This window comes from Cricetulus griseus, chromosome 6 (genome assembly GCF_003668045.3).
Source record: "Cricetulus griseus strain 17A/GY chromosome 6, alternate assembly CriGri-PICRH-1.0, whole genome shotgun sequence".
NCBI lineage: Eukaryota > Metazoa > Chordata > Mammalia > Rodentia > Cricetidae > Cricetulus > Cricetulus griseus.
The window spans coordinates 95,285,995-95,305,988 of NC_048599.1; the positions used below are offsets into that span (position 1 = coordinate 95,285,995).

Below are 19,994 nucleotides of genomic sequence, written 5' to 3' on the forward strand. Positions count from 1 at the left end.
TTGTGTTAATAGGCAATATTAGAGGGGAACGGCATTATCTGATGCTAAAAATGAACATGTTCTGACCTCATTTTTAAAGTGGCTCTCAAACATAATATTATCTCTTTACATAGTTTAATATCCAAATACAGGTGTAGTAACATTATGTATATAAGACTAATGTCTTCTTGAGCCAAAATTGATTAAAATTATTTTTTCAAATCATATGAAGATCATTATAGACAAATACAGGAGTCATGAATGGTTCCAATAGCAAAAGCAAAATATGCTGAAAATTAAGAAAATACAGATCTCACTTGTTTCGATAATTTTACTATAGTAGTTTCTATAAATGTGACTAATTTATAAAGCTAATTACAGGTGATTATTTAAAATTATATCTCCACACTTTTTCTAGATTGTTAAAATGAGTACCCTTCTTTTTTTCAGACCAAAATCAAATCTACAGGATCTCCTTAAGTATTTTCCCTCAGTAACCATCACTAGGTAAATCTCCCTGTGTGTTGACAGCTCTAATTTGATCAAAAGACTTGGCAGTTTCGATATTCAAGTTGGAAGTCTACCTGGGCCTAAGTGAGAAAGGGACTCCATTTTTTGCAGATTTCTAAGTTGACAGCAAAAACCCCAGACATAACAGCTACACATTTCTTGATTGACTGTCCCGACTGGCAAGGAATAGATCTAGCAATGGCTACTGCATCAACATCTTTATGCCTTCAAATACCGATGCAAATACAAATAGTATTGTGTGGCACCTTTCTTGTCTGAGATAACACAGTGAGTGACAATAAATGTTCTCTGAGCAATGTATCAGTAATTTTGTCCTGTCTTCTTTAAGGCTACTGAGATATTTTCACTTCAAATGTGCATTTTCTAAAATTTCTGAGAGGAAACACAAATTTTAGAAATTTATATTTTATTTGAATTCTAACATTTTCATCTGAAAATGCTTTACTAATCTCTACCATTGACATGATTCATGAAAATTAAAAGGTAAATATCACACAGGTAATGTTTATAATTTATATTCTAGTGAGAATGAATGGCCAGAACAGAATGGCTTAACACAGTTTGGGTTGGGTCTGAAATTATCTGCCACCACAGAACTTAGTTTAAGATTGGCCAATTATTTTCCCTCTTAAAAAATCCCTTAAAATATTTAATTGTATTTATTATCATCATCATCATCATCATCATCAGCATCATCATCATTACTCTCTCTCTCTCTCTCTCTCTCTCTCTCTCTCTCTCTGTGTGTGTGTGTGTGTGTGTGTGTGTGTGTGTGTGTGTGTGTGTGTGTGTGCAAGTGTGTATGTGTAATGTGTGTAGGTGGCAGGACATGTGGAGGTCAAAGGACAACTTTCAGGAGTTGAAACTCTCCTATATATTTTTAACCAGTGTTTTTCAATACATTTTTAACTGTGACTCTCTCATAGCTAACTTAATACTTAGTTATGCCAGAGCATTAGAACCACCTCGAGAATTAATCAGCTAAGAATAGAGGTGGAATAACAATTCTACAAAGAACTGCATTTTACTAACTCTCTCCCATGAAGGACAAAAGTGACTGTATTATACAACCAGATTTAATCCAAAGATAAGACATCTATGTATACTAAGGGAAAACATAAACATCAGAGAAACTAAATTATAACCAGGAAGGCAGCATAATACAGTGTTAAACTCAAGAATTTTGAAACAGAAATTTTCAATTTTGCTATTGTCAGTAATAGTTACACATTTTTGAACAATTTCTCTCTGAACTGTGACTCCATTATTATAAAGTGGTGTTCATTTTAAAAGTATCTGTCTCAGTATTTGTGATAAATATTGAACAAATCAGTTTATAAGAAGTGTTTAATGGTCTGTGTTTTCTACACCAACACTTAGTCTTGTGGGCTTGCCTCATACCTCAAGTCTATTTGTAGAGCTTAAGAAAGGCTTCCTCAAAGTGTGCTGTGGGAAAACATTCTTATGATGTTTAGTACACAACAAAGTGTGCTATGATACAGCTTCATCTAACAGTCAAATGGAGTGCTGTGTGCCAACTTTATCTCAAAAGTGAACTCCAGTATCTTTCCTTGATTCAGCAAGATAGCCTTTCAATAAGGCCATTCCTAGTGTCTCAAGATGTGTGCCCTCAGCTTTTCCAACACTAGGCCTGCTGACCTGCTGCCATGCTGCCTAACATCATGGTCATGGACTCTGCCCTTTGAAACCATGAGCCCCAAATAAACTCTTGTATAACTAGCCTTAGTTATGGTGTCTTGCCACAGCAATAGAAAAGTAACTAAGACACCTGCCATCCAGGCAAAAGGCAGCTGGATGTGGTTACCTAGCTCTGTGATGGAGAAGTCTGGAGTCCCCTTGTGGTCTTTGTGGGTATATGATTATTCTTGAGCATGGAGAATATCTACCTGAGCAGCTGCTGTCATTAGATCAGGTAGGGCCTATGCCATGGGTAAAGCTTACCCCAGCCTCAACCTCATCATCTCTAGGTCTTTCTTGTTGCTTGTTAAACCTCTTTGCTGGCTGTGATCTCTTTCAAAATTAAACTATTAAGCAAAACTTTAAAGTTGGAAGTGGGTAGAAACAGAACCACCTTGGTGGAAACTTAGTTTCCAAAATGCCTTAAAATTTTTTACACTTGTTATCATTGTGCTGGCTGGGCACACTTCTGCCATGGTGGTGTGTGTACAGAGGTCAGAGAGATTATCTCTCCCAATTGTCTCTCAAATCCATCCAGTTCTCTACATGAGAGAATGAAGAGATGGAAATAGAATTAGCTTACATCAGAACCATGGACAGAGTTGTCTGATGTGTAAAGGTGTAAATGAAATAAATTAAGGAATTTTTAAGGAATTGAGAATTCTTCATTTTCACTTTAGTACAGTAGTTCTTAACCTTCCTAATGCTGAGAACCTTTAGTACAGTTCCTCATGTTATGGTGACCCCAACCATAAAATTACTTTTATTGCTACTTCATAACTGTAATTTTGCCACTGTTCTGAATCATAATGTAAATTTCCCTATTTTCCAAAAGTCTTAGCCAACCCTTGTGAAAAATGTCATGACCAAAGGGGTCATGACCCACAAGTCAAGAACTTCTACCTCAGCACAAAAGCCTCCTGAGAAGAAAATGGCCTTAAGATTTCTATAGACCTAAATGCTATAAAAGGGGGAAACTTTGTAATACAACAAATGTTTTATGATCAGACATCCCACCAGGATTTGCTGAATTTTTTTGTGTATCAACAGTGATGGAATCTGTGACCTCTACAGATTCATATAAAAGTGTTGCTCTCACAATGTAAGTGATTTGCTGATTCTATGGCTGATACACATTTGCATTCCAGTCTTATAGTAAGTGATTTTAGCTTTCACAAGATAAATGAAGGAAGAGGGAGAAGAAAAAAAACACACTAAAATTTGGGAAAAATAGATACACACTATTTCCTGAGTCTCCTCCTCCAGTTAGGAACAAACAATGTTACCGCCGCATAATACTTGTTGACCATTAACAGTAACAGGCAGGCTGCTGGAAGTCTCGGGTAAGAGACGAGACATTACTCTGACTCTGGTTGATCCTGCATGGAAAGCACTGTGTAAAACTCCAGGTCACTGAGATCTGCAGAAGGTGATCTGGTCTGAGTGGTGGGTTGAAGAATTTGTCAAAACAAAATGACAGCATTTACACATTTTTATTTCTTGAGTACAGAGAACCACAAATGTCTGGGTTTTAACACTAATGACCTTCTTCTCCTAGTAGTCCATGTCTTGTTATTGCTCCTCCACACATTAGCATCTCTTTATTTTGAAATTCTCAAAAAGTATAGTACTTTTGTGGGTCTTAGACTTTTGTTTGTTTTTTTTTGAGTACTTTTTAGCTTATCTTGTACTATTATAGTATTTACAGTCAGGAGCATTAGTGAAAAGAGAATCCTAGGGTTTTGTTTGTTTGTTTTAGTTTGCTTTACTGTTTGTTTTTGTTTTTAACAAAATGCTGCCCACATTTCTTGCTGCCAAACTACTCTATCATCCCCAGAGAACTAAGTGTGAAATCTTTTTAGATTTTCTTAGCATGGAAATGAAAAATATCACATTTAATTTATGCTTTTCATCTTGAAACATTATAATTACATTTTCCAGACACCTAAGCATATTCTTGCTTGTTTGAAGTAGTGTACACTTACCCACCTTGGGTCAGGGACTCAGCCTGTGTGAGTAACATTTTCAGGGTTGTGAAGCATTGGGCAGTTTTAGAGTGGAAGGCTCGGATCTTCCCCACATGTGGGAGAGAGGCTGAACAAAATGAAATTGATGATTAAGTGGGAAGAAGTGTACCTCCCTAAGCATGGACTTGGAGTACAATGGACATTTTCTGTGACTTCTGTCTTCACTGTTGCTGTGATTACTAATATTAACATGTCATATTTATAGATTTATGCTCTGTCCCTTTTCTTACCCAGATTGCCCATGACTTAATAAGTTAAGACATACTGATGCATTTGTGTTAAAGTACAAATAGATTTCATCACTAACTTAAGCTAGAAAGGATCATGTATTAACTACTCATAAACATTTTTAATTTAAAATTTTATAGTTAATTTTAAAATTAACTATATTGTTACTATACCCATCTGGGAGCTTCTCTTAAAATACATGGAACCAGGCCAGAGCTGGTCAGATGACTCAGTGGGTAAGAACACTTGCTGCCAAGCCTGATGACTCGAGTTTGATCCCCAGAACCCACATAGTGGAAGGAGAGACCTGACTCCTTTAAGTTGTTTTGTGACCTCTACATGCCCCTGCCCCAAGTAAGCAAACACACACACACACACACACACACACACACACACACACACACACACACACACACACACAATTTTAAACATATGAACCCAGAACACTATGGAAAACTGTGAATACCATAGGATATAGATAATCAGTAAGGTTACAGATGTGAATTCACCATTGGATTTTACATTGCTACATTGTTTAATTATAGAAGTTTAGGAAATGGTTCTTTATGATAGTAATCTTGTATTATGAAGTGCCACACTAAAATCAAAATCTTCATTTCTTGACTTTTAAAATGAACAGTGACAGCAATGCATGATTCTGCTATGCCTCTCAAACTAAAGATGCAATTCCTGTGTCTCCACCCACATTCCCAGCTATTCTCCAGGTAAAGGAGAACGTGACACCATTGCTCCCATCTGGAGTAGGTCACAGCAGTGGTTTTCTTTTTCAGAACTGTCGGTTACAAAGCCTAGTTTAGTTATATACACCAGTCTCCACTCAGGCACAGAAGAAGGTTGCTACCGTAGATATAATCGTGCATTTTTAAAATGAAAAGCAATGGAAGGTTTCTGCTTATTTACCAAAGTGAAATGTGAGTAGAAAATGCAGTTCATCAGAGCACAGCCAAAATGTTTCCGCCACTTGCACATTACTATTTCCAAGTTTCAGTCCCTGAAACTGATCTAGATGAATGTACACAAAACCAATAACATGAACAACTAACTGTTCTGCCTATATAAGGTAAAGAAAAGATTTTTTAAAAAAGCACAACTTTCAGACTCAATTTTTATCCTACCATTTTATTTTGATTAAAAAAATAAGTACCCAGTTGACTATATGATTCCCTAACTTTACTGGGTGGGAAGTCTTCTTTAGAGCATAATTGACCTACCAGGGATCACAGCCTTAAAGAAAACTGACACTTCTCTTCCAGCTGCTATCAAATGTCCATAACACTCAGGCTAAGGGTGGGACTTTGTGTCAACCTCCCTGGCTTGAAGCTGTGCCCATCTTTTCACCCTATCACAGTTTCTGTGAATTCTTATGTGCAGCTGCTGTGGAAGTGTAAATGCATGCAGCCATTATGGAAACCAGTGTGGAGGTTTGTCAAAAAGCTAGAAACAGGCCTACTCCATAATCAAGCTATACAACTCTTGGGCTTATTCCCAAAGGAGTACAGAGATACTTGCTCACAAATGTCCCTTGCACCTCTATTAGCCAGGTAATAGAAATGATGTAGATGTCTTCCACTGACGAATGGATAATGAAAATGTGATGCATTTACGCAAAGTAACGATATTCCACTGTTAAGAAAAATGAAATTATGAAACTTGCAGGTAAATGGGTGGAACTTGAAACAATCATCATTAGTGAGGTAAAGAGCCAAGAACACAGATATCACATGCTTTCTCTCATATGTGGATGGTAGCTTTGACATGCTAGATATGTATCTTTCATTTGAAATACCCATGGAGGCAAAGAAAATAATAAGGGGTCTTTACAAAGAGGCAGGATAGAGCACAGTGATAGAAAGTAATAAAGAGGAATAATGGAATAGGAAGGCTCAAATGCAGAGATGAGTAGAGGAGGAAATGGAGAAGGGACAGCTAACACTAAAGCCCTTCTGAAAAGCCATATGGAAACCTACTATTGTGAAAGTTTATTAAAATATACACATATAAAAAGAGCCTAAATGGAGTTTATATATAGGTACCATATAACACGGGAACATTGCCTCAACTACACACCACATGTTGGCAAATAAAACCCCACAACCAGGAAACGATTACCTCTTTTTGAGTTTTCCGTCAATGAGATCTCATAGACCCTCAAATTTTACAGGCTACTGTCATTATTCTTGGTTACCATCAAGAAGTCAATGGTAAAACCATGTGGCAATTTATTAATTTGAAGCTTATGAAATGATGTATTTGTGTTACTCCAGTTCCTTGTCTCTGTGACAAAATTCTCTGGAGAAAATAATGTTAGAGGAGGATTTATTTTGGCTCAGTTTCAGATGTTCAGCCCCTGGCTGGCTGTCAGCGTAAACTTTATCATTACTTCCTATGAAGTTTAAAAAGAAGCTTGCATGCTTCCCATATGCAATGTTATAGAATAAATGTTGCCATTCCAAAGAATGATGAAATGATTTAAAAAAAAAAAAAGGATGGCTAGAACCAAAGCAAGACCAAAACCCAACAGGAAAAAATGCTGAATTCTATAGCTCTGTGTCTGGTTTCTGAGGCATACATTGAAATGTGTAAAGCCCTGTTCTTACACCCTTGGTAATTTGGGCTCTCTTTGGGTCTTGCTCTACTGACTGCCTAAAACTTTCTTCAGTGTTATTTTTCGTGTTCCTGACAACTCTAACTTTCTGGAGTCTTCAAAGCATGTTCATATTCATTCTCACAGCTTCAGACATTACACTTCGAGGGCCAGCATCTAAGGACTTCAGCCATGACACACACTGCATGCACTTGCCCATCTGCCATGATCCCTAAACTCCTTTACTCTGCATTCTTGCAAAGCTATCATCTTATGGACAGTGCAGAGATTTGCTATCAGCTCATTAAGTGGATAGGATCCCATGACTATGTCTGCAGATGTTTCTAAGTACCTGAGTGATGAACCAGGTGAAACACTTCCCTAGGTCATCCTATGCTAGAAGAACACTCTATTATGTTCAATTAATCTTTCAATTATGTTTATCCCTTTAGACCCTTGACGTTGCTCAAGATACCATTCTTATTGCCTCAGTACAAACCATTTGGTAGTGGTGGCTTATTGTTACTCTAATTGTTATTCTTATTGCTCATCTTTCTACTTTTTTCTTATTTTTCCTTTCTCTTAATTTTACAGTACTGAGGATTGGATCTAGGGCTTTGTATATGTTAGTTCTGCACTCTGCCTCTCAATTACATCTCAAGCTCTTCGGCTTCTTTCAAGTTCTTCTATCTCTTTAGCAACCACATCTTCCTTGATCTCAACTTTGAACACATTATTTTCTAGGAAATGTTCAATTTTTTTATAATCCTTCAGTGTTGCAGGATACCCTATTTGGACACTCTTTGTGGGAAGGTGTGAGAAGATGCAGCACCAATGACTCAGGCACTGGGTGTCAGTGAGTAGTAGAGCGTGTTATAGACTCATTTATTTAGGAAGTTAGGCCTGTCTTTGTACTTCCTCCCAAGGTCCTATTGGCTCAGGTGCTGAGTTTGTCATATGTCCTTTTCCAATTGGTGTCTCCAGGTCAGGTGTCTCTCTAGGTCAAGTGTCCCTCCTGCACTATCTCTGGGCTTGGAGGCAGGCTTGGCAGCTTGGCTCAGTGAGGAAGTGCCTGTTGCTCATGTGCTTGTGTATATGAACTGGTCTGGACACCAGGGACAGGACCACAGCAGATTGGGTAGGCTGGCTGCAGTTCTTCCTACATATTTACCCTTTTTTGTTTTGTTTTGTTTTGTTTTTAATGTAGCTTAGCTGGTGTCGAAGTTCTACTTTCAGCCTTATTGTCCCCACCTCAGAGAGCATCCAGTATGATGGACCATGTCTGTTTTAGGTTGGCCTGTCTCATAGGTCCTTACCCATTATTGACTACCATCCCTTGAGAATGACTTCTCTAGGGAGCAATCCCAGGTGTGAGGAATGCCTGTTAAACTATGTCTTAGGAGTTTTTGTGAGCCAGACCTAAAAGACCTCCCAAAGAGGGCCATGTTTTGGATATTGAACAGCCAGGAGAATCTGGAGTGTGGAAATACACTGTAGGAAACAGTTAAAGAGAATTATTAGTTATAAGATACCCCAATCAGAACACAGGAAAAAGGATGTCAAACAGATGCCTGAGGTGGGGCCCCATGTCACATTAGCACTCTGTGTAACATTAACCAACAAGGTTTTGGTCCTAAAGTGTTGGTATATAGAAAGGTGTCAGTAAAATAACAGCCCCTTTGGATGAAGACAAGGTGTCAAATGTCCAAACTACAGGTAGGGTCACAGAGATCCCAGTTTCCAAGTATTGCATCTCCCAGATTAACATGGGAGCACAGACATAATACAGGGGAGCAAAGGAGGCATTGTACAACCAGTGGGAGGGGAATCAAAGATCCCCACCAGCAAAGGCAGGATCATAAGCATTACCCAATGTCAGAGGACAGGACCTGAGAATCTTCCTTGATGTCCTCGGGGTCCTCCATTATAGGCTGCACATCTTGTGCAGGGATCCATACTGATGATGTTGTGCCCTGTGGAAAAACACATGCATCTCCTCGCCTCCGGGTTAACATTGGGGTAGGCTTTTGCCATTAAGGGTGATAGGGTACTGCCATGAGACCAGAGGAAGGGGTGTGCTTTGGGGCAGGAAGGCCCAATGTTTACATGTTGAGTTGAGGCCCTTTTTATCAAATGTGAGGAAATTTAAATGAAATAGGGTCTCAGTTAGGGCCAAATGAGGGACATGTTTAGCATCTGGTGATGTGACCTTGGCCAGAAGATCTTTGAGGGTTTTGTTTGTTTTCTTTACAATGGATTGGCCCTGAGGGTTATAGGGAACATCAAAAGTATGACTTATCTTCCAGGAATCAATGAACCCATTAAATTGCTGGGAAGTATATGAAGGTCCATTATTAGTTTTTAGGGCCCAGGATACTCCCATGATCAGCATTGCAGACTTGAGAGCCTTAGAAACATGGGAGACCTTTTTTCCCAATAGGGCAATGGCATAGGTGAAGGAAGAGCAGGTATCCACAAATACATGGATGTAGCAGAGATTACCAAAGAAGGGGGTAATGGGTGACATCCATTTGTCGGATTGTATTTGGTAAGAGGCCTTGGGGGTTTGTTCTATTTCTGTTAAGGGGCGGTAAGGGTGCAAGGGGCGGGACACAAGTTGCACAGGACAGAGCTAGATGTTTGCATTGAGAGATGGGAAGTTCAGGAAGGAGTTTATGTAAGCTCTGAGGGGAGAGGTGGAATCATTGGTGGAGGACCATGGCTTGTTCCAAGAGGTCAATATCAGGGCCATGATCATGGTATCAGTCAGTTCATTGCCTCGGGCAAGGATACCTGGAAGTTTGAAATGAGACTGAATATAGAACACACACCAGAGGTGGGTCCTCTGTTCCAAAACATCCTGATGTGACCTCATGGTGACATGTAAGGGGCTTATAGACTCCTTAATGTGAGAAAGAGACAATACATGGATCACCTGGACAGCCTATTGGCTGTCAGAAAAGATGTTGACAGATTCTGATTGTCATTCTGTAAATACCTTAAGCAATGTCAATAGTTCACCCAACTGTACTGATCCCGGGTTATGGACAATGTGTGCTATATCTTGTGTACCTATGCATTGTATCAGGACACCATATCTGTCTTTATTGGAGTCTGAGAGGACCAAGGTTTCTCAGGGGATAGGTGTAGAAGAGGGAGAGCTAAAAGCTCTTATTTTAATTAGGAGTAAAGACAGGGTGATAATCCTCTTGTCCTGTGGGAGGTGGCTATCTATAGTGCCAGAGAATCTAGAGACCATTTCCTGAAAGCTGATTGAGTCTGCCCAAAGGGGTTGGGAATAATGGAGAGAGAATGGGAGAATAATCTTATCAGGCTCCCGGTTATAGGTCCTAGGGGCTAGTATTTGAGCCTTTAAGCCAAGACTAAATGCTTGTTTAAATTTAGAGATGATTTTATGAAGGTTAGAGAAGGACTGGTGTAGCCACATCAAAGGTCTGGATTGCCTCAAGGCTTCCAAGAAACCTGTTAGTGTTCACAGAACAATGGCCAAGAGGGGCCTCTTAGGGTCATGTTGACCCAGAGAATAAGTAGATAGCAGAGAAACAATTTTATTAAGAAAAGTAATAGCTTTGGACATTAGTTGAATTTTTGTGGAGGGGCATGTAGGGCCCTCCAACAGAGAAAAAAGATGTCGTTTCTCTTGATCTGTAATCAGGAGGAAAGGTTTGAGCCAATTGACGTGCCACATAGTTGTTGGAGCTCAGCCAGTGTATATTGGGCTGACTAATTTGAATGAAAGTGGAAGTATTTGTTTGGCAATAGAGAAGCCCAAAAATGTAAAGGGGGCAGCATATTGAATCTTTTTGGGGGCAACCTGTAGGTCAAAGGATGCTAGGTTGTGCAGGAGAGCATGGGATGTCCTTTTTAGGTAGTGAGCATCGGGATTGGCAATGAGAATATCATCCATATAATGGACAAGTAGAACATCCTCTGGGATGTTTTGACATGCCTTTGAAACATATAATTGGCAGCGAGTAGGGCTATTTTTTATGCCCTGAGACAATATGGTCCATTGATATCTCTTGGCAGGCTTACTCATGTTGGGTTCCCAAACCATAAAGGCAAAATGGCATCTATCTGGAGGTAAAAGGTGTATTTGGAAGAAAAAGTCCTTAACATCTAATACAACAATGTGATATTAGGATTTATGGTACTAGGGTGTGGCAGGGCAGGCTGCATTGTCCCTGTCTTTTCCATTTGTGCATTAATGGCATACAGGTCTTGGAGGAGTCTGTAATGGCTTGACTTCTTTAGGATGACAAAAATGGGGATATTGTGTCTATTAGTGGATGGCTCTAAATGCCCCAGGTCTAATTGGTTTTTTTTACTAAGTCCTTAAGTGTTGACAATTTGAATTTAATGATGGGCCACTGCTCCATCCAGACATCATCATCAGAGAGCCATGAGAGGGGTATAGGATTTGGTAATATTGTGTGGTCTCTAGGTGGGCAGTGGCCTCTAGAATTGGGGGCATTGTTCTGTTGAAGAAGAGTGTTGCATAAACCCTGAGAGGCCTATTTTGTCATGGCTTATGTAATTGAAAAATGCACATTCATCTGTGGTTAGGACAACCCCCATATCTTCCAAAACGTCCCTTCCCCAAAGGTTACAAGGGACTTTAGTTACTATGGGGGAAAAAGAACCTTGGTTGCCATCAAGATCCTTTTAGTGGACTGGCCATACGGTGGCTAGGGAGTCCTGTTGTCTGCCAACCCAGCTGATGGGAGAGCCTCCATTTCTGTGAGGATGTAAAATCTGCTCCTTTGTCCATCAACCTTTAACAGGTTGTCCATTTGGATGTATGATCATCATAGGAGAGTTGGGGGGACAGTGTCCAGAACACGTTGAGAGTGGTATCACTCCCTCCTACTGGTGGGGCTGAAGGATGCCCTAGCTGGAGTTTAAAGGAGCAAGGTAGTCTGAAGGCTGTGAATGGCAGTCCTTAGCCAAATGGAAGCCTTTGTTGCATCTGGGACAGTGTGTCTTTGGATGCTCCTTAGGACAGTCATGCCACCAGAGTCCAGGCTTGTCACAGCCCCAACAGGATTGGTCTGGCAGGGTAGAAGGGCCCTGACGGTCAGAAGACCGTTGTGTGTTTGACAACAGGGCATTGATGGAGGCAGTTAGGGCAGCAATGGGGCCAAGACAAGAGTCAAAATGGTAGCCAGGACCCATTTATGGATCTTGTCATTACACACAGTAGCCACCACATTTTGGGTAGGGGCATTAAGCCCTTCCCATGTCAACTTCTTAATCAAAACTTCCTGGGTTGGTCCTGGATCTTCCCTATATTCCACTGCCTCAGTGATCCATGTGAGGAAGTCTGTAAATGACTCACCAGATTGTTGGTAAGGTTGTGGAAATAAGCAGAAGAGTCTCAGGGAATTTATGCCTTAAGGGCCTTAAATGTCAGATCTGAGACCTGTTGAAAATAGGCATATTGACCAATGGTAGATTGGGACACTAGATCAATACATTGGCCATGCCCAGTGAGCATGTCTAGGGTGATGTCAAACCCATAGTGGAGGTTAAGATGGGCCTGTGCCTTGGCTTGATCATCATAGGCAGAGTACCAGAATGTAAGTTCTTCACACTGTAGCACAAGTGGTCTCTATTACAATTCACCAAAGAATGTTCATTTCCACCTGAAAGCTTCTGAGTAGTCTTTAAGTTCTTCATTTCTGTGGGCATTTTCCCTTCCAGCTTCTCACTAGACTCTCATGTTACTGTCTGCCTACAGCACTGTAGATCTTTTCCACCTCAGAGTTTTGCACTGTTCCAAACCACCCTTACAAACCAGTACTAAAGTCTTCTAACTCACATTGTTACAAACAGTGAAAGCCCTGGCTCCCTTCTCTGATACCAATTTTCTTTGTCATATATATAAAAAATTACTGAGTCATTATTTCAGCAATCTAAGTCCAAGGTCGATTGAACTTTTACTTTGGGCTGAGGTAACAAAAAATATGGTGCTGTTGTGTTGTGCATGCAGTTAGTCCTTGCCATTCACTGAATTACCAAAGAGATACAGGTAGTACCTCTGTGTATCACTATATTCCCTTGCTGTGCTGATATTATATTCCAGTGTAAATGGAATTTTTGTTTTTGTTTTGTTTTTTGAGACAAGGCTTCTCTGTAGCTTTGGAGCCTGTCCTGGAACTCTCTCTGTAGACCAGGTTGGCCTCAAATTCACAGAGGTCTGATTCTGATACCCAAGTGCTTGGATTAAAGGTGTGTGCCACCACTGCCTAGGATGGAATTCTTTCTTATTATATGTATTTTATTTCTATGTTTTATTCTAAAAAGAAGAACACACATTGGATCAGACTGTAAGGAGAGGCCAGATCGTATTAGAAAGGTCTGAAAGCCTGGATCCCATACATGGTTTCCAGAATCTTTTACATAGACAAACCTTAAATTGAAAAGGTTATCTAAAGTTATCTTTGAGGGAATGAATGTTCCCAGTCATTTCCTCCTTCCTGGAAGGATGATGTCAAATTATATGCGTATGAGTGGCTTATGCATGGAAGATGCAAATGAATTACAAAGGCTTATGCAAACAATGAATTTAAAATAATTAATGTGATTTAGATGTATGAGGCCTCAAATTTTCATGAGCAAAGTTTTGTGTGTGTGACATGCACACATACACACACACACACACATGTGAAAACACCAGTACCTTACAGTTTGGAAGAAGGATACCCCTTCGGTATCGCCAAAGTATGGGCTTGGTCATAATACTAGCTTACTGCTTTTCTAATTTCACACACAGAATGTCTTTTAGATGTTATTTGCACATCTTTGCACATCTTTTTCAATTGCTGCATTGTTGCTATTTTATTTTATCCCTCTTCCATTTTTCATTACTGATAAGATTTTGCTATAGATAACATCATTTGGTGAAGTAAAGTTTAGTGTCCTTACACATTGTAAAAAGTTCTCTCCAAATTTTTTATGAGATAAATATTCATGTCACTTTCTTCTAGTAAAGCCTGTTTTGTTATTTTCTAATCTGGTCTTAAATAACAGGATATTAAGTCCAAAGTTTAAACCAAGGCTCCAAGATGATAAATGTCAGAGAACAAACCAAGCTGTGAGGAACAATGTCGAAGAAGATTCAGAACCTAGTTAGAAATGTTTTAGTCTCAGCTCAAATATATAAATATTAAATTTCTGAAAATAGAAATGGGTTATGAAGAAAATTCCATGCAAGAGATCCCTACAATGGAGATGTAGAATTGCTTCCCGCCCCCCCCCCCGCCCCCAATCAACGGAAGAGAGTTTCCTGGAAATAAAGAGTTTTGTAGCTCAGGGCACATTGGGAATGGAATCTAATCTTACCTAAAAGAGTGAGGAGTTATCTGAGCCAATGGACAGAAAACTGAGACTTTCCACCAGTGCATTATGGGAGCAAATGTCTCGGGAGGGTTGCATGAGAACATATTTGAATGTAACAAGAGCTGGAAATATAGCAGCAAATTTCTGGGAGGTTGCAAGGCAGCCAGATGTTCTTGTTCTGTCAACAGGCTGGGGTGAAGTATTCAGCCAGGATCCTTAGTGAGAAGTATCTCAACACATCACTGCTGCACTTACAGAATAGTCAGTCTACGTACCTGCCCAGTCTAGCAAGTGTAAACAGTACTGCACTGATACTCGTCTGGGAAGCACCTGGGTCTCCATTTATGTTTACCTGAAACTTAATTATTCAATGTTAGATCAATTCTCTTCAACGTCTTAGGAAGCATTGGAATAGTTTCCGAACTAATGTTTTTCTTATCTTCAGGGTTTATATAAAGCTGGAGTTTATATAAAATTCTCAGAGTATAAATTCCATTAATTTGTTTTGACAGACTATTTTATCTGAAACTTTACTAGTTACTCACATTTATTTCATTTGTTGTAAATTCATAGCAGCTAATCGGTAAGTGGTTAAAGACATTGGTCATTAGGATTTGTCTAAACTTAGTTTCAGTAAAAGAATGATCCAGGAAAATCATGCAGTCCCATGTGTGACTTAATAGATGCTTATCTCAGGTATTTTATTTCTGTGTTTCCAGACCAAGCTGCAACTTTAAAGGTTAAGTAGTCAAGAGAAGACATGTTGTTGTATTCTGTAAACTCACAGGATGAAAATAAAAAGCATCATCTTTGGAGAACTACACTAAAAAAAAAAAATCCATTATAAAGTCCAGTCTTTAACACTTTATGAAGTACTATCTCATGGCCTGTTATTTTTTTTTCTCCCAATGGCTAATTTTGTCTTACCTGTTTGTTTGATGTTTTAGGTGAACTTGATCTTCATAAGAACTCAGAAGACTTAGGGAATGCTGAAGAAAAGCATGCTGACACACATCCATAGGTCTGAACAAACTTTTAAGAGCTCAGTTGTTTTAAACATAAGAGGTAATCTTACTTCATAGACAAAAGAAAAAAACACCCTAATTTCTAACACCATTAGAGACAAAGGACCTCATTTAAATATTCTTTTTTATCAACTAAATTTTAAATATCACGAACAAAATTGTAATTAGAGTTTCAATTCTTTAATGATAACAAGCTGTATTTTATAGGGTTTATGAAGAAGATTCCAGTGAAGAATCCTTGGAATGGGAGAAGATGTAGAATTACTTTTTCTACAACATATGGGAACTATTTATTTCCTGACTTCTATTTTTATTTTATATAGGAAATGCGACTACTTGTTCTTGATGATATACACAAATACCATGTTTGGTACAAATCTATGGACAGTAATGGTACTTGTTTATAAAAATGGCCAAACTGATAACACTAGGAATGATGCTGTAGAAATATGAAGTTTTAATGAGTTGATATATTAATATTAATGTCCATTAAAAAAACTATTTCCTAGGAAGGATACACAAGAAACAGGCAATTAGAAAGGGTGGTGTATATAGTGCAAATGTCTTCAAGTTTACAAGAAAATGCATAAGAAACAAATCCTAAGTGTTATAAGGAATATTGATGGTGGTGTACTATAGGGGCAGGGGAGAATGCTGAAGATGCATGCCACACCCTTGAGATGTTGTTATTCTTTGCCTCATCAGGTTCTGTTTTGACAGAATTAAAATGTTATTTGACTTTTAAGGTAATTCTTCAATATTTGTGAAGATTCTCATTGGAGAAAATCTTATATATGTTATGGCAAGAATCCCATGGTGGTTATGATTCCTGTTTTATACATGAAGCTTGGAAATAAATCAAATCACCAAGTGGCTGGCTCTTTAGCATCTCATGCCCATCTCTATATTTAACATTGATGGTAACAGTTATAATGACTCTCCACACTTCTACACAGATTGTATATTTATTGACTTTAGAGATCCTGGCCATTCAAGGTGAATATAATCAAAGTACATTCCATAAAATTCTCAATGAATTAATAAAATAAAAGTATTATTCTAAAAAGATGAGTTATTGGGTCCTGCTGATGCCTGAGGAAACCTTGAAAGTATATTTTTGAGAAAACTCTCATATTTTGAGTAGACTATTACAGATGTTTTAAGTAACAAAAATTCTGTTAGAATGTAACTCATAAAAACAAATAAATAATAATTAAACAAGATTTTTTTCTATAGGACATTGGCAACCCAGTGTTTACTATATACCACCATATGCACACATACAAAAAGACAGAGAATCTTTGGGCCAACATTTTCTAAACACTTATGGTATAGGTATACCATATGTATGAACATTTCCCTAAAATGTATGTAAGGAATACAAGCCAGCAGTGTGTTTACTGAGATGATTGTTAGGTGTATGAAAAAGACCTCCTACATTTGAAAACTGTGCAAACATGCAGACATATAGAACAGATCTAGGAAGGAATTATAATTTAGATAAAACAAATGCTAGTCATAAAGGTGAATCTCTTATTTCAGGTAGTGTGTTGGTCCTGTATGGAACTGCCACTCAGTAGTTGACACCTATACATATTAAACAATGTTCCCTATTTTTCCTCATTTATTTTTAATTTCTGAAACTTTATTCATCACATGCAACATGGTTTGAAGCCTATAGAAAAGCCACTCTCAGCATTATTCAAGAATGCAATACATTATTATTTACTATAACTTGTAAATATGTATCTTGATTTTACTTCTATGAAATTTTGCATCTTCTAACCAACATCTACCCAGCCTACCTTCCCATCCCTTCTCTGACTCATTTTCATTTGACTTTTATTTCAGGGAAATGAAGCAGCATGGAAAACATGCAAAGTCCTTGAGACTCTAAAAAACTATATTCTCCTCTTTGAACATACAGTTGGCTCAGGCCATTTTAGTGAACTTCTCTGTAAGGAATAAAAACATAAATTTCAATCTAATAACTTGGCAAAGAAGTACCAGTGGATTGTGACTAGGATTATGGCTACTGTGTCTGCTATCCCTCCATAATTTCATCATCTTCAATCAAACCAGAAAGATCATTTAAGACTGAAAGTCAGACAGTTTGAAATTTTCATCACTTTTAACTTGTGCAGAAGATAAACCATTTCCCAATGTACTTCTTGCACTGTATTACTTAGAGTGCTGCTACAACAACATTTTAAATGAAAGAAAAAAGTAAAAGAAAAGTGAACCCAAATGATGGAAAATGGGGTTTTCTTGCAAGGCTGGTGTGGTGAGACTGTACTCTTTTTAAATACATGGGGACAGAAGGAGAATTGAGGTGGCTCAGTTGGTCATGAAATCCCAGCAACAGTCAACCATGAGAGCTGTCATGCAGGGACTGGATGTACACTGTGTCTCCAGCTGGGAAGCTAAAGTGCTACCTTCCCCTGAAGCTAGAGGATCATCCTGCAGCCATCCCTGTGGTTTTAAGGCACTACTGTATCACCCATGTGTGTGGTCATATTGCAGCACACAGCTTGCTCTAGGTCCACAGTAACAAGGAGCATCAGACATTGCAGGAGAAAGGCACTTGAAGGGAAAACAGAATTTTCCTTCAGGGATTTTATCCCATTAGAATATAAGAATATATTATAGGCCAAAGGATAAGAGATGAGAGAGAGAAAGGGAGAGAAAGAGAGAGAGAGAGAGAGAGAGAGAGAGAGAGAGAGAGAGAGAGAGAGAGTGTGTGTGTGTGTGTGTGTGTGTGTGTGTGTGTGTGTGTGTGTGTGGTGTAGGTGTGTGTACTCATGCTCAGAAGTGTGTATGGAAAAGGAAACCCATACTTTTCTGTATAGCTAACATTATTTGATGTGGCTTCTGATTTTACTGAACAGAAACAAACTGAAACCCTCAGAGACTCTGCTTCTTTGCCATATTTTGCCTGAGCATGTGTGAAGCCTTTCCTTGCCCTAAAGGCCTTTATTGTTTTTGGCTAACAAGACTGGTCAATCCCAATTTGATGTTGTAGCTTTTCATTGTACATACCTTTCAGGGATTGTGAACTTCATGAAGGTGGAAATTGGATGCAAAGAATCAAGAGTAACTGTAAATTGAAAAGTGTGCAAAAGGGTTTGCCCATCCTAATGAGTTGCTTCTTGCACCTGCTTTTCTCCCAGGCTCCACAAAACTAAACAATATTTTAGAGAAGGACACAACCAGAAGCTTCTAAGACCAAGTAGTGAGTTCTCTATAACTCACAACTTCGATCTACTTTAATGTGTAAGCCATATTCTCTATGCATATTTAGTATGCATTATTGTAATTTAAGATATATTTGTGTGTAGACTTATAAAATGCTTTTAAATGTTCTGTGAATTAGATTCTTAGTGTTAATACTGTCTAAACCTTGTGCTCAGAACAGCTCAATAATGGAATTGTATTATAGACAATATAATGTGATGGATATTTTAAATGTCAGCAGTAAAGATTGGTCTATAATAATATGTTGAGAAGATTTATAGAAATGTGCATCATAGCAGCCTTTGTCCTTCAAAATGGACATTTCTATTTATGAAGAAACTGTAACTACTGCTCTTAATGTCTTTATTTTTAAACATTGACATATCTACCATCTAGAAAATAGTCTGCTTTTAAAGCAGAATCTGAGAATCTAAGAAACCTGATCACTATTCTTCCTAATTGAGCCAGTTGTATCTCTGGAGGGAAGAAGATTGTAATCCTGCTCCCCTTGTGGCATAAAAACACATCCAATTTGTTCCTTTATCTCTGTGCTTGGTTGATATAAATAGAGGAATACACACACTGGTCAATGTATGTGTGCTACCAGAATTGTCAAAGTTATGTGACTTACAGAGCACTGTTACTGACTTGCAGGGGACTTGGGGAGACACACTACTTCAGAGCTGTCACACTACCTGGCACACTTACTCTTCCCTTCACCTCCCTCTCTTCCTATCTCTACCCTCCCTAACGTGTCTCCTTGGCCTTCCACACTCTTTACTTCCTTGTTCTCTCTGTAAGACCACTCCTATTGGGCACAAATACATAGGAGTTAGACTGGAGGTCACATGTGCTGTCCCTCTGCAGATACTGGTGTGTGAGTTCACACTGTGAGGCAGGACTGTCTCCCTCCATAGACTTTTCACCTGCTTTGTGTTTTTACCCACAGTTGCCCACCATATGCTTGCAAGTTCATATGCCTTTTCATTTAACAGAACTTTACATTTTTAACATGACAGCCTGTGATTCTTGTGTTTTTATTATGCTGTAACTCTCTGTATTTCCTACTATACATGATTGCTAAATAAATCATATTTGATGGAAATTATCCTGACCCACTAAGTATTCGGTTTAACTTCTTTTAGTGGATTATTGAAAGCTTGGGGAAATATGGAGAAGCTGGGAGTAAAGGAAATGTAAAGCTGATTTGTTCAGAGCATGATTTTGTTCCACATATAAAAAAGAAAATGATCCTTGATCATTGTATCACTAGATACAAATGCCTGGCAAAAACACGGCTCACAT

At 38.6% G+C, this 19,994-nt stretch overlaps 1 protein-coding gene across 1 annotated transcript in view; it reads left to right on the forward strand.

Annotated features, from left to right (window-relative positions):
- The window catches only part of Pde1a (phosphodiesterase 1A), a 299,343-nt gene extending 283,892 nt beyond the window's left edge, over positions 1-15,451 (forward strand). The window contains exon 15 of the mRNA XM_035446645.1: positions 15,378-15,451. Coding sequence (XP_035302536.1) covers positions 15,378-15,451 — 74 coding nt within the window. The remainder of the gene's footprint in view (positions 1-15,377) is intronic.
- Positions 15,452-19,994: the final 4,543 nt, after the last annotated feature.